This window comes from Molothrus aeneus, chromosome 3, assembly GCF_037042795.1.
Source record: "Molothrus aeneus isolate 106 chromosome 3, BPBGC_Maene_1.0, whole genome shotgun sequence".
In the NCBI taxonomy this organism is placed as follows: domain Eukaryota; kingdom Metazoa; phylum Chordata; class Aves; order Passeriformes; family Icteridae; genus Molothrus; species Molothrus aeneus.
Window position 1 is genome coordinate 77,352,530 of NC_089648.1, and position 14,053 is coordinate 77,366,582.

The following is a 14,053-nucleotide window of genomic DNA, read 5'->3' on the forward strand; positions in this document are numbered from 1 at the left end:
CGGGGAAGATGTCGGCGGCTCCCCTGGCGGCCGAGGCGCTGGAGCCAACGGCGGGGATGCTCGAGGGCCGCCAGAGGAAGCTGGAGTCCATGATCCGCGACCCGCGCTCCCCGGTCAACGTGGAGAGCCTGCTGGTGAGGGGCGGCCGCGCCTGGGGGGAGCGCTCGGCGGGGGAACAAAGGGAGCGCTGCCCTCGCCTCAGGCGGGCGGGAGGGAACGGGAAGGAAGGAAAGGGCTCCCGCGTCCTGAAAGTGCTTTCCTGGGGGAGGACGAAGGATCGTCTCCACGCCCCCGCCGGGCCACGGGCAGCGGGGAGGTGGCGGGAGCGGCCCTCGCCCCCAGGACGGTGTTGGGCGAGGGGACGAGCATGGCACCGTGAGAGGAAAGCGAGCGCTCCCCGATTAGCAACATCTTATTTGGGGGAAAGCGAGAAACGTCCCTGACGAGGTCTGATGCAGGGAGAGGAAAGCGCCTTGTTTTCCCTCCCAGCATCGTTCGTTCACACCGTTCGCTTTCGCGCCTGGGAATCCCAGCGTGTCCGTCCCCAAAGTACCTGCCTTTGTGTGCGCTGCCGGGCACCCATCGCTCACCCCCTATGAAACGTCCCCTGGTGAAGCTGAGGTTGCTGTGAGATGTGGAAATATTTCAGGAAAAGGCGACACGCCTAAGGGAGAAATGTAACTGGGGGGTCCAGTGACCCTTCACGTTTATTTTTCATTGGGGCAAATTGATTCGTCTGTGTCCTGTTTCAAATAGCATTTTTCCGTGTGAGTGTATGAAATACAATTCACTTTAGTGAGAAATCTATGCCCTTGTGAAGAAGTGTAAAAGGGGTTAGATTTTCTCATTTAACCATCTGAACTCTAGAAAGACAGCCAAGAGACAGATGATTATCATTATTATTATCACTGTTATCATTATTTTCATTATTAGTACTATAATTATTAGTATTTTAATTGATAAATACTTTAGGGTCTTCAAATCTTATATTTCCAGTCTGCCCCAAGATTTCCAATATGTCCCAGTTATGAGGAGCAGAAAAAGGGAGAATAAATCCCAGTCCTTCCAGCAGTTGCTCAAGGCACATACACTGTGGGTTTTTTTGTGCTTTCAAATGACTCAGTTCTGTTTGGCCAAAAATACAGGAACTGACTGAACAGAATGTATGCCTGTGCTGTGTGGAGAATATAGGAATTTCCTATAACATCTGAAAAATGTTCTTCCCGAGGCTGTGGTGCTGTTATTCCTCTCATACATGTTCAGAGGCATAATGACAGCCATAGTCAATGGAGGGGGGTGGGAAACAGTGCTACATATCTGACTGGATTCAGATAAGTTTTTGCCTAGGTCAAAGCAGAGGGAGCTGCCTCTGGGCTTCGCTCCCAGCATTTTCACTTTGGTATTTTGCTTGGAAAACTTTGACCTGTGGCCAAAAAAGAGCAGTTAAAAATAGTACAGTCGTTCTGAAAAATGCATCAGGTTAATACTTAACCCCAGTAGACTTTTTCACACTCTGCTTTTATACTTTTATATGCATGATTCTTTTATTCTCTCACCTCCCATGCCTTGGATGTAGATTGAATACACTAAAATATGTTTGTGTTTCTGAAGATAAATCCTAGCTGCAAAATTGAGACTGGGCTGCTTAGAACTTGATTTTTTTGTTTGTTTTATATGCTAGCAATGTAGACTGCTTCATGTAATACATTGAGAAAGAAAACTATGGGAGAGTGTTAACTGGATTGTAAATGCATTTTTTTACAGTAAAGGTCATCACTGTACTCTACACTCTGTCTATAAGTATTGTTTAAAAAACTAGCAGCAAGTGAAATATTATGCTAATCAATCAGATTTCCTAGCTTGTGCAGTGTACATATCTGTGTATGAAATAATGAACTATTTATTATTCTTATTTAGGAAATTTGCAACAGATTTCCTGTAAAAGCGTTTTCTTTTGCTCTCTGGCATTGCTGCTTTATGAAATTTGGCATCAATTTTGCATTGGTGTGCTGCTGAATAGTCTGAGTATGAAAGCATATTAATATTGAAAAATTTACTTGTTTACTAACGAGCTGCCTTGCAGTGTAAATTATCAAAAGTGGAAATGTGTTTTCAGTTAAAAGTAGAAATACAGCAATATGAACTGAGAGTTAAGGGAAAGCATCTTAAAAAGACTAGCTGGAATGCCACTATTCCATCCTCCAAAAATAACATAACCAAAACTAAAAATGTGGAATGGAATTCAAAATGGAATTCATTTCCTTACAGTGTAAAAAGTCATAAACAGCTGCTATTCTGTATTTTGTGTGCATGCTTTATTTTTGGGAAGCTGTAAAAAGTGAAAAAGTAGCTGTTGATCTATAACACATGGTGTAAATTTGAAAGACGTGAGAAGCTGAGGTAATAAGCTGTCTTTCTCTAGATAGCAATTCCACTGTCATCAAGGGATGTTTTATTCAGTGGCTCTAAATGAAGAGACTCTCTTTGCGTACCTTTCTGACCACAGGATGGCTGACCACATCCATCTGTTTCTTCAGCAGGAGAATCTATGAAGCCAAATACATTGATTGATTATGTTCCTCCCATTCCCCTTCGGGGCTCAAGAGAGACTGTTAGATGTTCTAATGGGATTTTTGCTATCTTGTGTGCCTTAACAGTTATTAATGCCTGTGTTGAGCATAATTATTTGTGTTTGATTAAAGCATATCTTCAAAAAAGACCTATGCAATCTCAGTTCAGAGGCATTATGAGATGGAGAACTCTGCATTTAGTTTGTTCTCACAGGCAGTTATGAAGGCAAAATAAAAAGTCCCAGGAAACAACCAACCAACCAAAATGTGTGGCAAAATGTTATTACCACCCTTCTTCTGCTAAATAAAGAAAAATCATGGAGGACTTTCTACTCATTAGCATAGATGAGATGCACAGCCAGCACTTGGTGGGGTTCTTCTGGTTTTGTTCTGATAAAGAGATGGAAAGAGGAATGCTAGAACTGTGTGCTCAGTGCTGTGGTAGGTGTCAGCAAAGACATCCACAAAGGGAAGTGGTTATTGCAACCTCATTGAGGCGTTGGCTGAGTGCTCATTCTCTCATTGTGTCTCGTTGAAAGCTTGTTGTTAGGTTGCCTATGCTAAGATAAATAATTTTGATATTGTCACAGCTTTCTATGGTACAGTCTTACTCTTTTTGGGCATGGAACAGTGCATTAGTGGTTATGAAAACCTGTTTTCTCTATTACATTTAGATCGTGCAGATTACTTTATAAAGCTACCATATTTTTATTATTTGCTTTTCTGCCAGTTGTGTCACCCACTAATTTAATGAAGTGACATTTTTATGTGTACTGCATGTAGACATGGATGATAGCACTTAATGGCATTTGACCTTGGCTGATCCATAAGAAACCCTTCTATAAATACATTCCTACCGAATAGTTCTGAGTTGACAGCTACATTTAAGGCAAGCTTAACAGTGCTCAAATACATTTGGGCATTTATGATTTTGCACATAAGCTCTATCTACAGTATGAACTGAGTTATTTTTGATAGTATTTCGTACACATTATCTAGTAGGGGTGCGTTGGCAAGTGTTACCTTCTCTAAAACAAGAGCAGAGAGGTCACTGTAGGCTGTGTAAAACTAATCCAGACCTCCACTTCCTTGCCATGTGTAATTGTATCACTTCAGCACATGCTGAACTCAACTTTTGAGTTGTGTGGTGGTGATGAACAACTCTGGTAAATCTTACCATGCTCTTTCTGCAGTGCTTTGCCTGGGCTGGTGCTGCTCGAGTGCAGTTGTCCAGAGAAAGGTGGTGGTGTTTGCCCTTGGACTCACTGGTTCAGTGCAAGCCTCAGGATTTTAGTCTTAAGCTTGAAGTTTGGCATTACACTGGGGGTGTAAAATGTTGAGTATATTCTGGCTGCTCTGCTATGGTTGTGTCAGCTTTTGAAAGAAGGAGCTCTTAAAACTGTTAATTAGGCAGTGCATCAGTGAAATTGTGAGCACAGTGCTGGGCTGTGCTGGCATGCAAGTATGATGGACTGAGAAATGGAGAGATGATTAGCAGGAGAGTGCTCAAGTGTCTCAGAATACACATGCCTTCGAACCCAAACCCACAAACCAAAACTGAACTAATTAGCCATTTATTTCTTTTTTAAATAAAGCTGACAGGTAAACTGTGTATTTACACTAGTTTGAACATGAATAGATGTTCATCTACATGGATCATTGACATCAAGACCCTGGAATTTTATTCTTAATGAAAAGTGAAGTGGAGATACAGCTGTGACTCCCATTCTTTCAGTAGGTGCATCTGTCCATAAAGATCTCATCAATTGAGTAGATGCCAGCCTTGTTCCAAGAGTGTTAATTGAGCAGATCACTAGGCTGAGCTCTGTTAATTCAGGATCTCCAGGTCATCATGGCTGATACAAGGTATTCCTTTGCAGGATTTTAGCCTTAGGAACTTTCTAAGTATTTAATAATTAATATGAAAGTTGTTTCACTTTCCTGAATTTATTGCCACACATAATTTTGAATCAGCAAGAACAATCTGTTGTGTTAATTTGAGCCAGAGAGTACAGGGAAGAGATGCATATGTAGCAGTTAGCAGGATCTGATCTAAAATTCATTGCCCACTAAGTAATTTGAAGGCCAGATGATTCTCTGTTCTTGAAGAAATAACCTTTTCTTGTTGGTTATATTTCTTGTACTGTTATTTCTCTCTTAGTTTCTGACTCTTTCTATAAATGTTCTATTTTTGATCTGTAATTTTAGAGCATCTACTGCAGAGTTAAAAATTATGATCCTTAAGGAAACTGAATTGTCTTTTGTTCATTGTTCCCCTCTGATGGATTTATATATAGCAGTATAGTTAGCTGGAAAAAGATAGTTCTACTTTTCTGACAGCTTTATGTGTTTTTATATTCTGACTTATTCTACACTAGGATTAAAGTGTTTCACTTCTGGTTTGAGAAAACAGAAAGAACATTTTGCTCAGCTTCAGGTCTTTTTACTGCCACACGAGATGCATGCAGATTTTGTGTGTGTGTATTCACAATAGGCATGTTCACTCCCAGTATTTCATCTCTGTTGATCAGATTGCAGAGTATGTCATTAGGATCCTTTAATTGTTCAATCTTTGTAACAACTTAAGAGAAACATAAATACACCTACACTAGCAAATTAGCAGAGTTTTCTTCTGTTTTATGTGTGCAGGAATAAAAGTTCAGGAACTCTTCACTTTTCCAAATATTAGTAGTCTCAGTTTCAGTTGAAATGTGTGCAAATGCTTATTAGAACCTGTTTTTTGAAGTACATTTTCAGTTCTAACTAATGCAGAGCAGTGCCAAAGCATTTGGCTCTTTGTCTAGTAATGCAATCCATAACAAAAGCTGCCTAATTTCAAAAGAAAGGAAAGTGCTACCTCAGTAGCCAATCTCCACAGCAATCAGTTGATGATTTCTTGCCAGTGTTTGATCTACAAAATATGACTGGAATTGTATCAGTGTCACAGAGGAGCTGGCTTTGGATTTTAAAGATGAAAGTGATTAAAATTGGGTAGTAGAATTTTACATAATGAAAGATAAAAAGAAATTAAATCTGTGTATTTTATAACTCATAAGCATGGGGGGTTTTGGGGGGAAGAATGCTATATTGTGTCCAAGGTTTCTTCTAAACTGTTACACTGTAAAGCAGCGAATGATTCTGGTAACAAATTTATTTTAAATACTTTTTTTCTTGGTACATCCCATTGGTTAAGAATAAGAATACAGTGTTTATGTTGGCAGACTTGGCTAGTAATAAACTTATTTTAATGAGCTGTTGGCAATGTAAACACAAGGCTGAATGTAGTGCTCGGTTGCCCAGCCATACCTGCCGTGTGTGAAGCTGCTGCAGCAGTGCAGTGTTGGCCGCCCGAGCACAGGTGAGGCATCACCTGCATCCTTCATTGGCAGCATTGTATTCATTACCTGCTAACAGAGTATTAAGACCGTATGCTACAATCAGTGATTGGGCCCCTAACATGCTGACAGCTTGCAATATTTGGAACATTGTGATTTTGTGAATTTTGTCAAGATTTCACTATGGTGGATAGTCTCAGTCTGTAACAGGTGCTTTGTGTGGTGTGGACTTAGCTTTTACTCTGTGTTTGTCTGCTACTGTTACAGCTATTGAAAGAGGGGCCCTTTTTTGTCTGTGAAGTGTCATGGAGTTTTGTTGTTGGATGGACGCAGATTTCTTCATTGTCATGTGAAATGTGCCTTCTGTTCAGTCTCTGCTTCATTTGTTGTAGGGTGTGGAAGGTGATAGACACGAGAAGAAAAACAATCTGGGTGTGACATACAGAGGGGTTTTGATTATGCTTGTCTTCCTTTAATTTAGTTCATGTAGAATGACTTACCTAAGTCAAATCTTTTGCAAAAAATAACCCATCACATGCTTTGTGTTTTGTGTGCCCAGATGGAGACTAATGAGTTCTGATAGTGTTCAGCATTGATACTTTAATTCCACAGTCATTTCATCATTCATTTTTTTAGGATACTGTTGTTCGGATGGTACAGAGAATAAAAAAATGGTGTGCAGGAGAGTCTGAATCCTAATCTACTGCTATCACTTCATGGTTTCAGACAAATCTTTCTTCATTTCCAACTATATGAAATGGAGATGATGAAGCTTTATTTTTAAGATGATGAAGCGTTATTTTTAGGTGATTTAAAAAGTTGATCACAAGTAAGCCATGCCCAAGTGTTTAATTCTGAACCTTGAGGATTCAGGTAATCAGTAATTGCTTTATTGCCTTTTGACTGTTCTAAATTATGGGTACTGATTTTATTAGTCCGTATTTAAAGTACAGAATTACAGGATCCTACATAAAGCTAGATAAAGTTTGGGTGACTCATCCAAACACAAGAATTTTCTTGTACTTTTCTTCAGGAGGAAATGAAGAGGAGGTCACATACAGGCTTGAAAGTAGGCTTAAACAGCTATGAAAGAAGAAAAGTTAAGCTTTAGCAAATACTCCTTTTTTTTGTTAATCTCAAAACACATAATGTTGACTGTTACTGTCACCAAATAAATAAATAACTAGAAGAAAAATGCCTGAGTTCCACACTTTCTTTCAAATGCTATTTAAAGTTTAACTAAAATTTGATTACTATTTAAAGGCTGTAACGCATCATTGTTCTTTGTCCATGTCACTGCTGTTACAGGTAGCCGTCCAAAGTCTATAGCTTCATTGTTGATTAAATATCAAACATAGCTCTGTCAACAGCATAGATTTACCCTAGTATGGAACAGGGAGAAGGATCTTCAGGTTCTTTGGGAATTCCTTTTTACTGAATGAACTCTGAACTTGGAAATCTGCTTTTGTTTGTTGCTACTGTACAACTTGATTGACCCTCTTTATTTTTCTTTTGTTTGAAATTAGGAGTGCTGCATTGATAAATTCACAGTACTGTGTATCTGCATACTTTCAAAGAGATTATGCTCTAGAAACAGTAATAGCAGAGGTTTTGGTTGAGGGATATACAAACGTTTGGCGTGCCTAAGCTATAAAAATGTTCTATTTTGTACAGAAAATAGTTTAAACTGGTTTTCCTTATGGTTACTGAAACTAGTTTGTTCTAGTCTCAGTTTTCAGTTTAGTGCTGATCATTTTAAGTACAAGATTAGGGAGACAAGCCTTTTCATTTGTTGCATGTTTAGGACACAGATTTTTATTTGTAAATGACTTTTAGCACCATCTGCTATATAGGGAAGGCTATATTATGATAGGCTTCTACAATGTGCAGCTAGAGTCATTGGAAACAAGCTGCAGTAAATAGATAAAAGATCTTCTGAGCTTACTTAATATTGGTTGCACCCCTTCTTGCACAGTTTTATAACTATGCTTGACTTCTGAATTATGGGGGTTTTTGTGGAATTTTAAACTTTTGTGATAAAATAACCATGAAGTCTCTCAATTAGGAATAGAATTATTCCTTCTAATAGTTTAGGAGAATGAAGAAGAGCAAGAAATAATAGCACGTTAGAAGCTGGTGGTTTAGTGAGTGAGAAATGAAAACCTTTCCAATGCCAGGGGTATGCATGCATGATCTGTTTCCTTTAGGGAACATCTCGGGACCTCCTCCTCCAACAGTAAAAGTTAGGCCACTTAGGCACTAAGCCATAGTTTTTATTTCTTGGCCTGTTCAATTGAATGACCTTTTTAGGGTGTATAAACCTAGATTATAAAATACCCCCCCTTTTATTTTATGTTCTTTTATATGAAAAGTGACTGAGAACAACTGCTTGAATTACTCATCTGGCAAGGAGGTACTGGCAGTTTATGATTGTATCGCTGCTGCTGCTATTAATTTAAACATTATTCTATGTTAATTTTTTTTCTCTGTGAGTACAAAATAATAATTCTGTTAAACTTAAGACTTGCATCCATGCTGGTATTACAAGCACCTGTACTATATATCTGATAGGGAAAGCTGAAAATAGCTGCACTTGCAAAAAAAAAATCCTCTTACTAAATTGTTAAGTTTTATAAAGCTGTTTTCTAAATTGCTTTCAAATTCATTTTTCAGTATCAGTTTAATTATATGGAATATGCTTATTTTTTATTGCATTTTTAAGTTATTTTCCTTATTCCCCACTTGTCATCGTCCCAGAACTGAAGGATTTGTCTTGACTGCAAATGTGATGTTATTGACAGCGAGGGTAGGAAGCAGCAGAACTCTGTTGTCAGAGTTCTGCTGGTAAAACCTGAATGTAACAGCAAATGAGGCAGCCTGAACATTGTTTCGTATGCACGTAGTGTTCTGTGTCAGAAATATTTTAAGCTTGTATTAAAAGATAATAATAAATACACTAATATAAGCTACATCTTCTGAAAAAAATATTATGTTGGCAATTCCTTTTAATTATAGACATCTAGCTAGATCTCTGGTTTAGAAATGATTTCTGCTCAGATTATGAAGAAAACCACTAAATGTGGACACTGTGATGAGGAATAGTTTATATGCGTAGAAGCCTGGAACAGTAGCACCATGAGGTGTGAATCATTTCATCTATTTTAATGGTTGGCTGCCTCTGAAGAAAGGCAATTTAGGTGTCAAAATAAACTATTTCAGTGCTCTCATTTTTTAGAAGAAATACCAGTATTTGTTCCCACATGTGCCTTGCAGTGTTTCTCAAGTGGCAGAAGTCCCAAATGTCCCCTCTCTACCTGTGAAAACATCTTTGGCAAATTTTGACATATATAAAGTGGAAACTCTAACTAAAAATTTTCTAAGGTATGAGGTTGTTCATTATTTTAAAAGCTCATGGCTTTATTTTATATGACTCTACTGCAGGACTGCACTGAATCAGAAAATCAGAGATAGCACTGAGCCCAACTGCAGAGCTTATTTTACATTTTCTACCTAGAATAGACTGTTCTGCTTATTCTGCCATATTGCTGAAAGAATGTTTGCCATAGGTTGGGTAAAAGTACATATGGTTATGTGGTATTCGTGTTTTGAAATCACACTGTCTAAATTTATGAGGGAAGATGTGCAGTATGTCTTACAGACAGATGGGAATTAATAAAATTGCAGTATACTTGCAATACAAATTCTTTTTTGTTAAATCAAAACCAAGTGAATGTATACTGAAGTTATTTCTGTTTGTCAGTGTTTTACATCAAATGGATGATGAATGTCACAGGGGAGAGGAATGGCTGTTTTGCCTTTCTGGAGTATGCAGGAAGCAGGACTGAAGAAAAGTCTTAGACACATTTTATTCCAAGGTGGAACTTTTTAGCTCTATTTTGATTTCAAGCTTACTTTCTAGAGTTTATCAGAAGGAGACTGCCATGTAATTGGACTCCTTTCTTAGCACATGTTAATTGTTCTTGGGTTTATACACAGACTAAATTTCTGAATTGTGGAATTTGTTTTGGTTTTACTGCCATCATGCCTTGATTTTTTTTCTCATGTGTGAACTCTTAGCACTATTGGGTCAGTTTTCCTCTAAAATGGAAGTGGGGGACAAACAAATGTGCTTGAAGCTGTAATATCATAGGGTCACTGATGCTGAAAGCACATATGGATTGTGAGAGAAGCATAACATTTTTTTTAACTTCTTTGTGTTTGCATGTAAAAAATTATTGAAAAAGTCGTTATTGTGGTAAAATGTCACTGTCTTCTGTAAGTTTGTATCTAATAACAGTAACTCAGACTGTGTCAGGGTTCTCCCCTGTACCTGGTGTGGTGTTGACTAGTCCCTAGTGGGAAGTTCCTGACCCAAGATTGTCCAGAAACATCGCTGTGGTTACAGTGAGGGGACTGGAGGCCTCACACAGAGGTTCAGGTGCTGCTCTTGTTTCACAAAAGGATTCACCAGAATACCCTTTCAACTCAGAGTATTCTGTATATCCTTCTGTGAATCTGTGATTTAAGTCAAAACCAGCAGAATGATCAGCAATTTAGGCTTAAAATGAACCTTGCCAGTGCTCAGAGTGAATGATGGTTTCCAAGGCCACGTCTGTAGCAGCAAGTGAAACAAGAGCAGCACCAATTATCTCATGTTATTCCTGAGTTATTTCTGAAAATATAGATTTTTGAGTAAGTGAGCATATTCAATAATCAATTTTTTTGTATGTCTGAACTCCCTTTGACAGTGAGGTGTATCTAGCTAGTCATATGCACATTTTCCATGTAGGGTAATAAGAAATGACAAGAAACTCAAATCATTTAGGGACCCAATTATGTCTAGAATGGCCTGAAACACCAGGATCATGCTCTTACCTACTCAATGTGCAGTGGAGCTGTTAAACTGTTTTTTGTTGATACAAGGACTTTGTATCCCCAAATTTAAATTCTGCTTTAGTAGAGACTAGTGATTTCTGCTTGCTGTTGGGTGGTGCCATGCTGTGGTGGCTGTCCTGTTTCTCGTTAGGTCAAGGTTGTGTGCTCTCCACCCGTGTATATTCATAGAATATAAAACTTTTTTTCTTCCTCATAATCTTTAGCCAAGTGCATACACTTCTTCTGACCTTAATGGTCTTTATGCATGAGTTTTTTCTTCAAATGCAAAAATTGTGATTCCTTGAGGAATGGCTCTTGTGGGGATTAATCTGCTCAGGTCTTAGGCAAATATTTTCTTGACTTTCCATATAAGAATCATTTGTTGCCAAAGCTGAAGGAAAATTTAGGAAACATCGAGTTATTGTCTGTGGGAAAACTTTTCCACTTATAAAACCGTGAGGAATTTGAAATCTACTTTCTATTTTGCTTTGCTTTCCCAAGTAATTTAGGCTATTCACTTAGCCCTGAATTTCTTGCCATATTTTTATTTAACAGTTGTGGGCTTTCTTAATTCTTTATATTCCAAATATATATTTGCTTTAAAAAGGAAAGTGATTATGGTGGAATAAGCACAAACTAAATAAACTGAAAAATATTATTCTATTTAAAAATTTCTTTTTTACTACCATAATCTCAGCTGATATTTTTAATATCAGTTTGTAGACAAATTCTGATAGAGTTTTAATTTAACTGTCTCAATGAAAGCAGTCCTGTATATCTTCTGACAAAGTAAAAAGACAGGATTTCATTGCCTGCATATATAAAGATAATACCTTGCAGAGCTGTTATTAATTGGAAAGAATATTTTATGTCTGATTCAAGTTTTACAGTGCCCAGGAGCCTTTGCTTTACCTTGAAAAGGCTATGAAATTGTCCTGGCGTTCTGAAGATACAAGGTACTTGATTGTCAGATTAAGACCGAACTTCCTGAGGATGTGGGTTCCTTTGTGAAGATCTCTATCAGCCATAGACAAAGATGTTAGAATGTCCATGGAGGATGAGGGAAGCCTAAAAATGCTGTAGGATGCTGTCTCTGTTTCTGAATTACTTCTAGAAGCAGAAAGAGATGAGATTTTGCAGACATGAACTTAGTAAATAGGCGTACCGTGCTTGGGTCAGATAACTGTGGTCTGTAATGTGGATGTAAATGCAGCAGTAATTAAGACAAGCTTAAATATTCTCAGGTAGTCTGCAGTGCTCTGAAGGAAGATAAAACAGTGGGGATGTTGTAAATAAAAATTTGGGAAAAGGTGGGCACAGCAGAGGACAGATGTGTTCTCAGATACATGTGCCATAATTATTATTAACGGCAGCAAGCTAACTTTTTTGCCTTAGGACTAGCACATTTAGAGGAGGAACAGACATGGTCTACTGGTGGTCTTTATAACTGGAATAAGGTTTTCTGGGTTATTCTTTAATAGTCTAGATTTTGATTTTTAAAAATGTATATTTTTGTATTTAAGTGCTTCTGTCATTAATGGTAGTACCAATCAAATTTTTATGTATTTAACAAGAAGACATCTGTTTTGGAAGAATTTGTAAATGAACCAATAAAATTGTACAGTGTTACATGAAGATACCAAGCAGCTTTTAAAATAAGAACAAGAAATGTTCAGAAATCTGAAGAATAGGGAAGTTTTTCAGTATGAGAAACTAATCCTCAGTGATCTCAGAAACTTTTTAACCCCTGTCTTTCTCCTTTACTAGTTATATGAATCTATTGAAAAACAAATGGCTAACACAAATCGTTTCCCTATCAGTTAAAGCAGTAGCTCCACCTGCTTCCCTGAGGCACCACCTCGGTGGTGACACAATATTTGTGCTGGTGTGTTGTGAATTGCTTTGAGTACCTAACCTAGATTAAAACTAGCCTGAATCACTTTCTCAGCTAATCCTGGCAGATTTGCAGAATGATCACCAACCATATTAAGTTTACCAAGGACAAATGCTGGATTCTGTATCTGGGTTGGGGCAGTTGTATCCCAGTTGTGTGCACAGACTGGGGAATGAGAGGCTGGAGAGCAGTGCCATGGAAAGGGATTTGGGGTCCTGGTCAGCAGAAAGTTGAACATGAGCCAGCAGTGCCCTGGCAGCCAGGAGGGCCATCCCTGTCCTGGGGCATCAGGGACAGCATGGCCAGCTGGGCAAGGGAGGGGATTGTCCTGCTCTGCTCTGCACTGGGGCAGCCTCACCTCCAGTGCTGGGGGCAGCTCTGGGTGCCACAATGTAAGAAGGGCATGAAACAACTGCAGAGTGTCCAAAGGAAGGAACAAAGATGGTGAAGGGCCCTGAGGGGAAGCCGTGTGAGGAGTGGCTGAGGTCACTTGGTCTGTTCAGCCTGGAGGAGACTGAGGGCAGAGCTCACTGCAGTTACAGCTTCTTGTGAGGAGGAGAAGAAGGACAGACACTGATCTTTTCACTCTCAAGGCAAGTGAAAGGACTTGAGGAAACAGCATGAAGCTGAGTCAGGGGAAGTTTAGGTTGGATATCAGGAAGAAGTTTTTCATCCAGATGGTGGTTGGGCACTGGAACAGGCTCCCCAGGGAAGTGGTTACAGCACTGGCCTGACAGAGCTCAAGAAGCATTTGAACAATCCTCTCAGGCACATGGTGGGTTTCTTGGGGTGTCCTGTTCAGGGCCTGAAGTTGGACTCAATGATCCTTGTGGGTCTCTTACAATTCAGCATATTCTATGACTCTGTGAACTATCACAATAACATAGAAAACCAAACAACCCACAATCCTGAACCTCTCCAAAGCAAACTAAAAAATCCACAGCCTATCTCCTTTCTCCAGAGGGGTGTGTTCCAAGTGAATGGTGTGTTTATTGATGCAGCCTACTTTTTCTGAATGTAGGCCATCATCTGCATGTCCTTCCACAGTGTTAGTAATGAAACTTTGAGGAGAGCGTGGTCCAAGAAAAAAAATTTATGCACTGCTCTGCAAATACTGTAGCTTCTTTCAGATTACAGAGAACACTTCAGCTAGAACATGCTAATATAAATTTATGAGAAAAGAGAATGAGAATAAAAGAATTAAATAAATTCTGCTATCACATTCAGGGGTAATATCACACTGTCTTACTAGTCTGTGTACAGAGAAAATGGTAGAAACTGGAAAGGGTTTCTTTTAAAAAAATAATAAAAAGTCAATTCTGATTAGTACTTGCCTGTGTTTGAATTTTGATAATTTAAACAGATTTTTTGTGCTTTAG

At 38.7% G+C, this 14,053-nt stretch overlaps 1 protein-coding gene across 2 annotated transcripts in view; it reads left to right on the forward strand.

Moving 5' to 3' along the window:
- ROCK2 (Rho associated coiled-coil containing protein kinase 2) overlaps positions 1-14,053 on the forward strand; it is a 96,118-nt gene continuing 82,065 nt past the window's right edge. The window contains exon 1 of one of the 2 annotated variants that reach the window (XM_066547211.1): positions 1-134. In XM_066547211.1, the coding sequence (XP_066403308.1) occupies positions 9-134 (126 nt within the window). In that variant the 5' untranslated portion in view covers positions 1-8. The remainder of the gene's footprint in view (positions 135-14,053) is intronic. The other variant, XM_066547210.1, reaches the window with a different exon arrangement.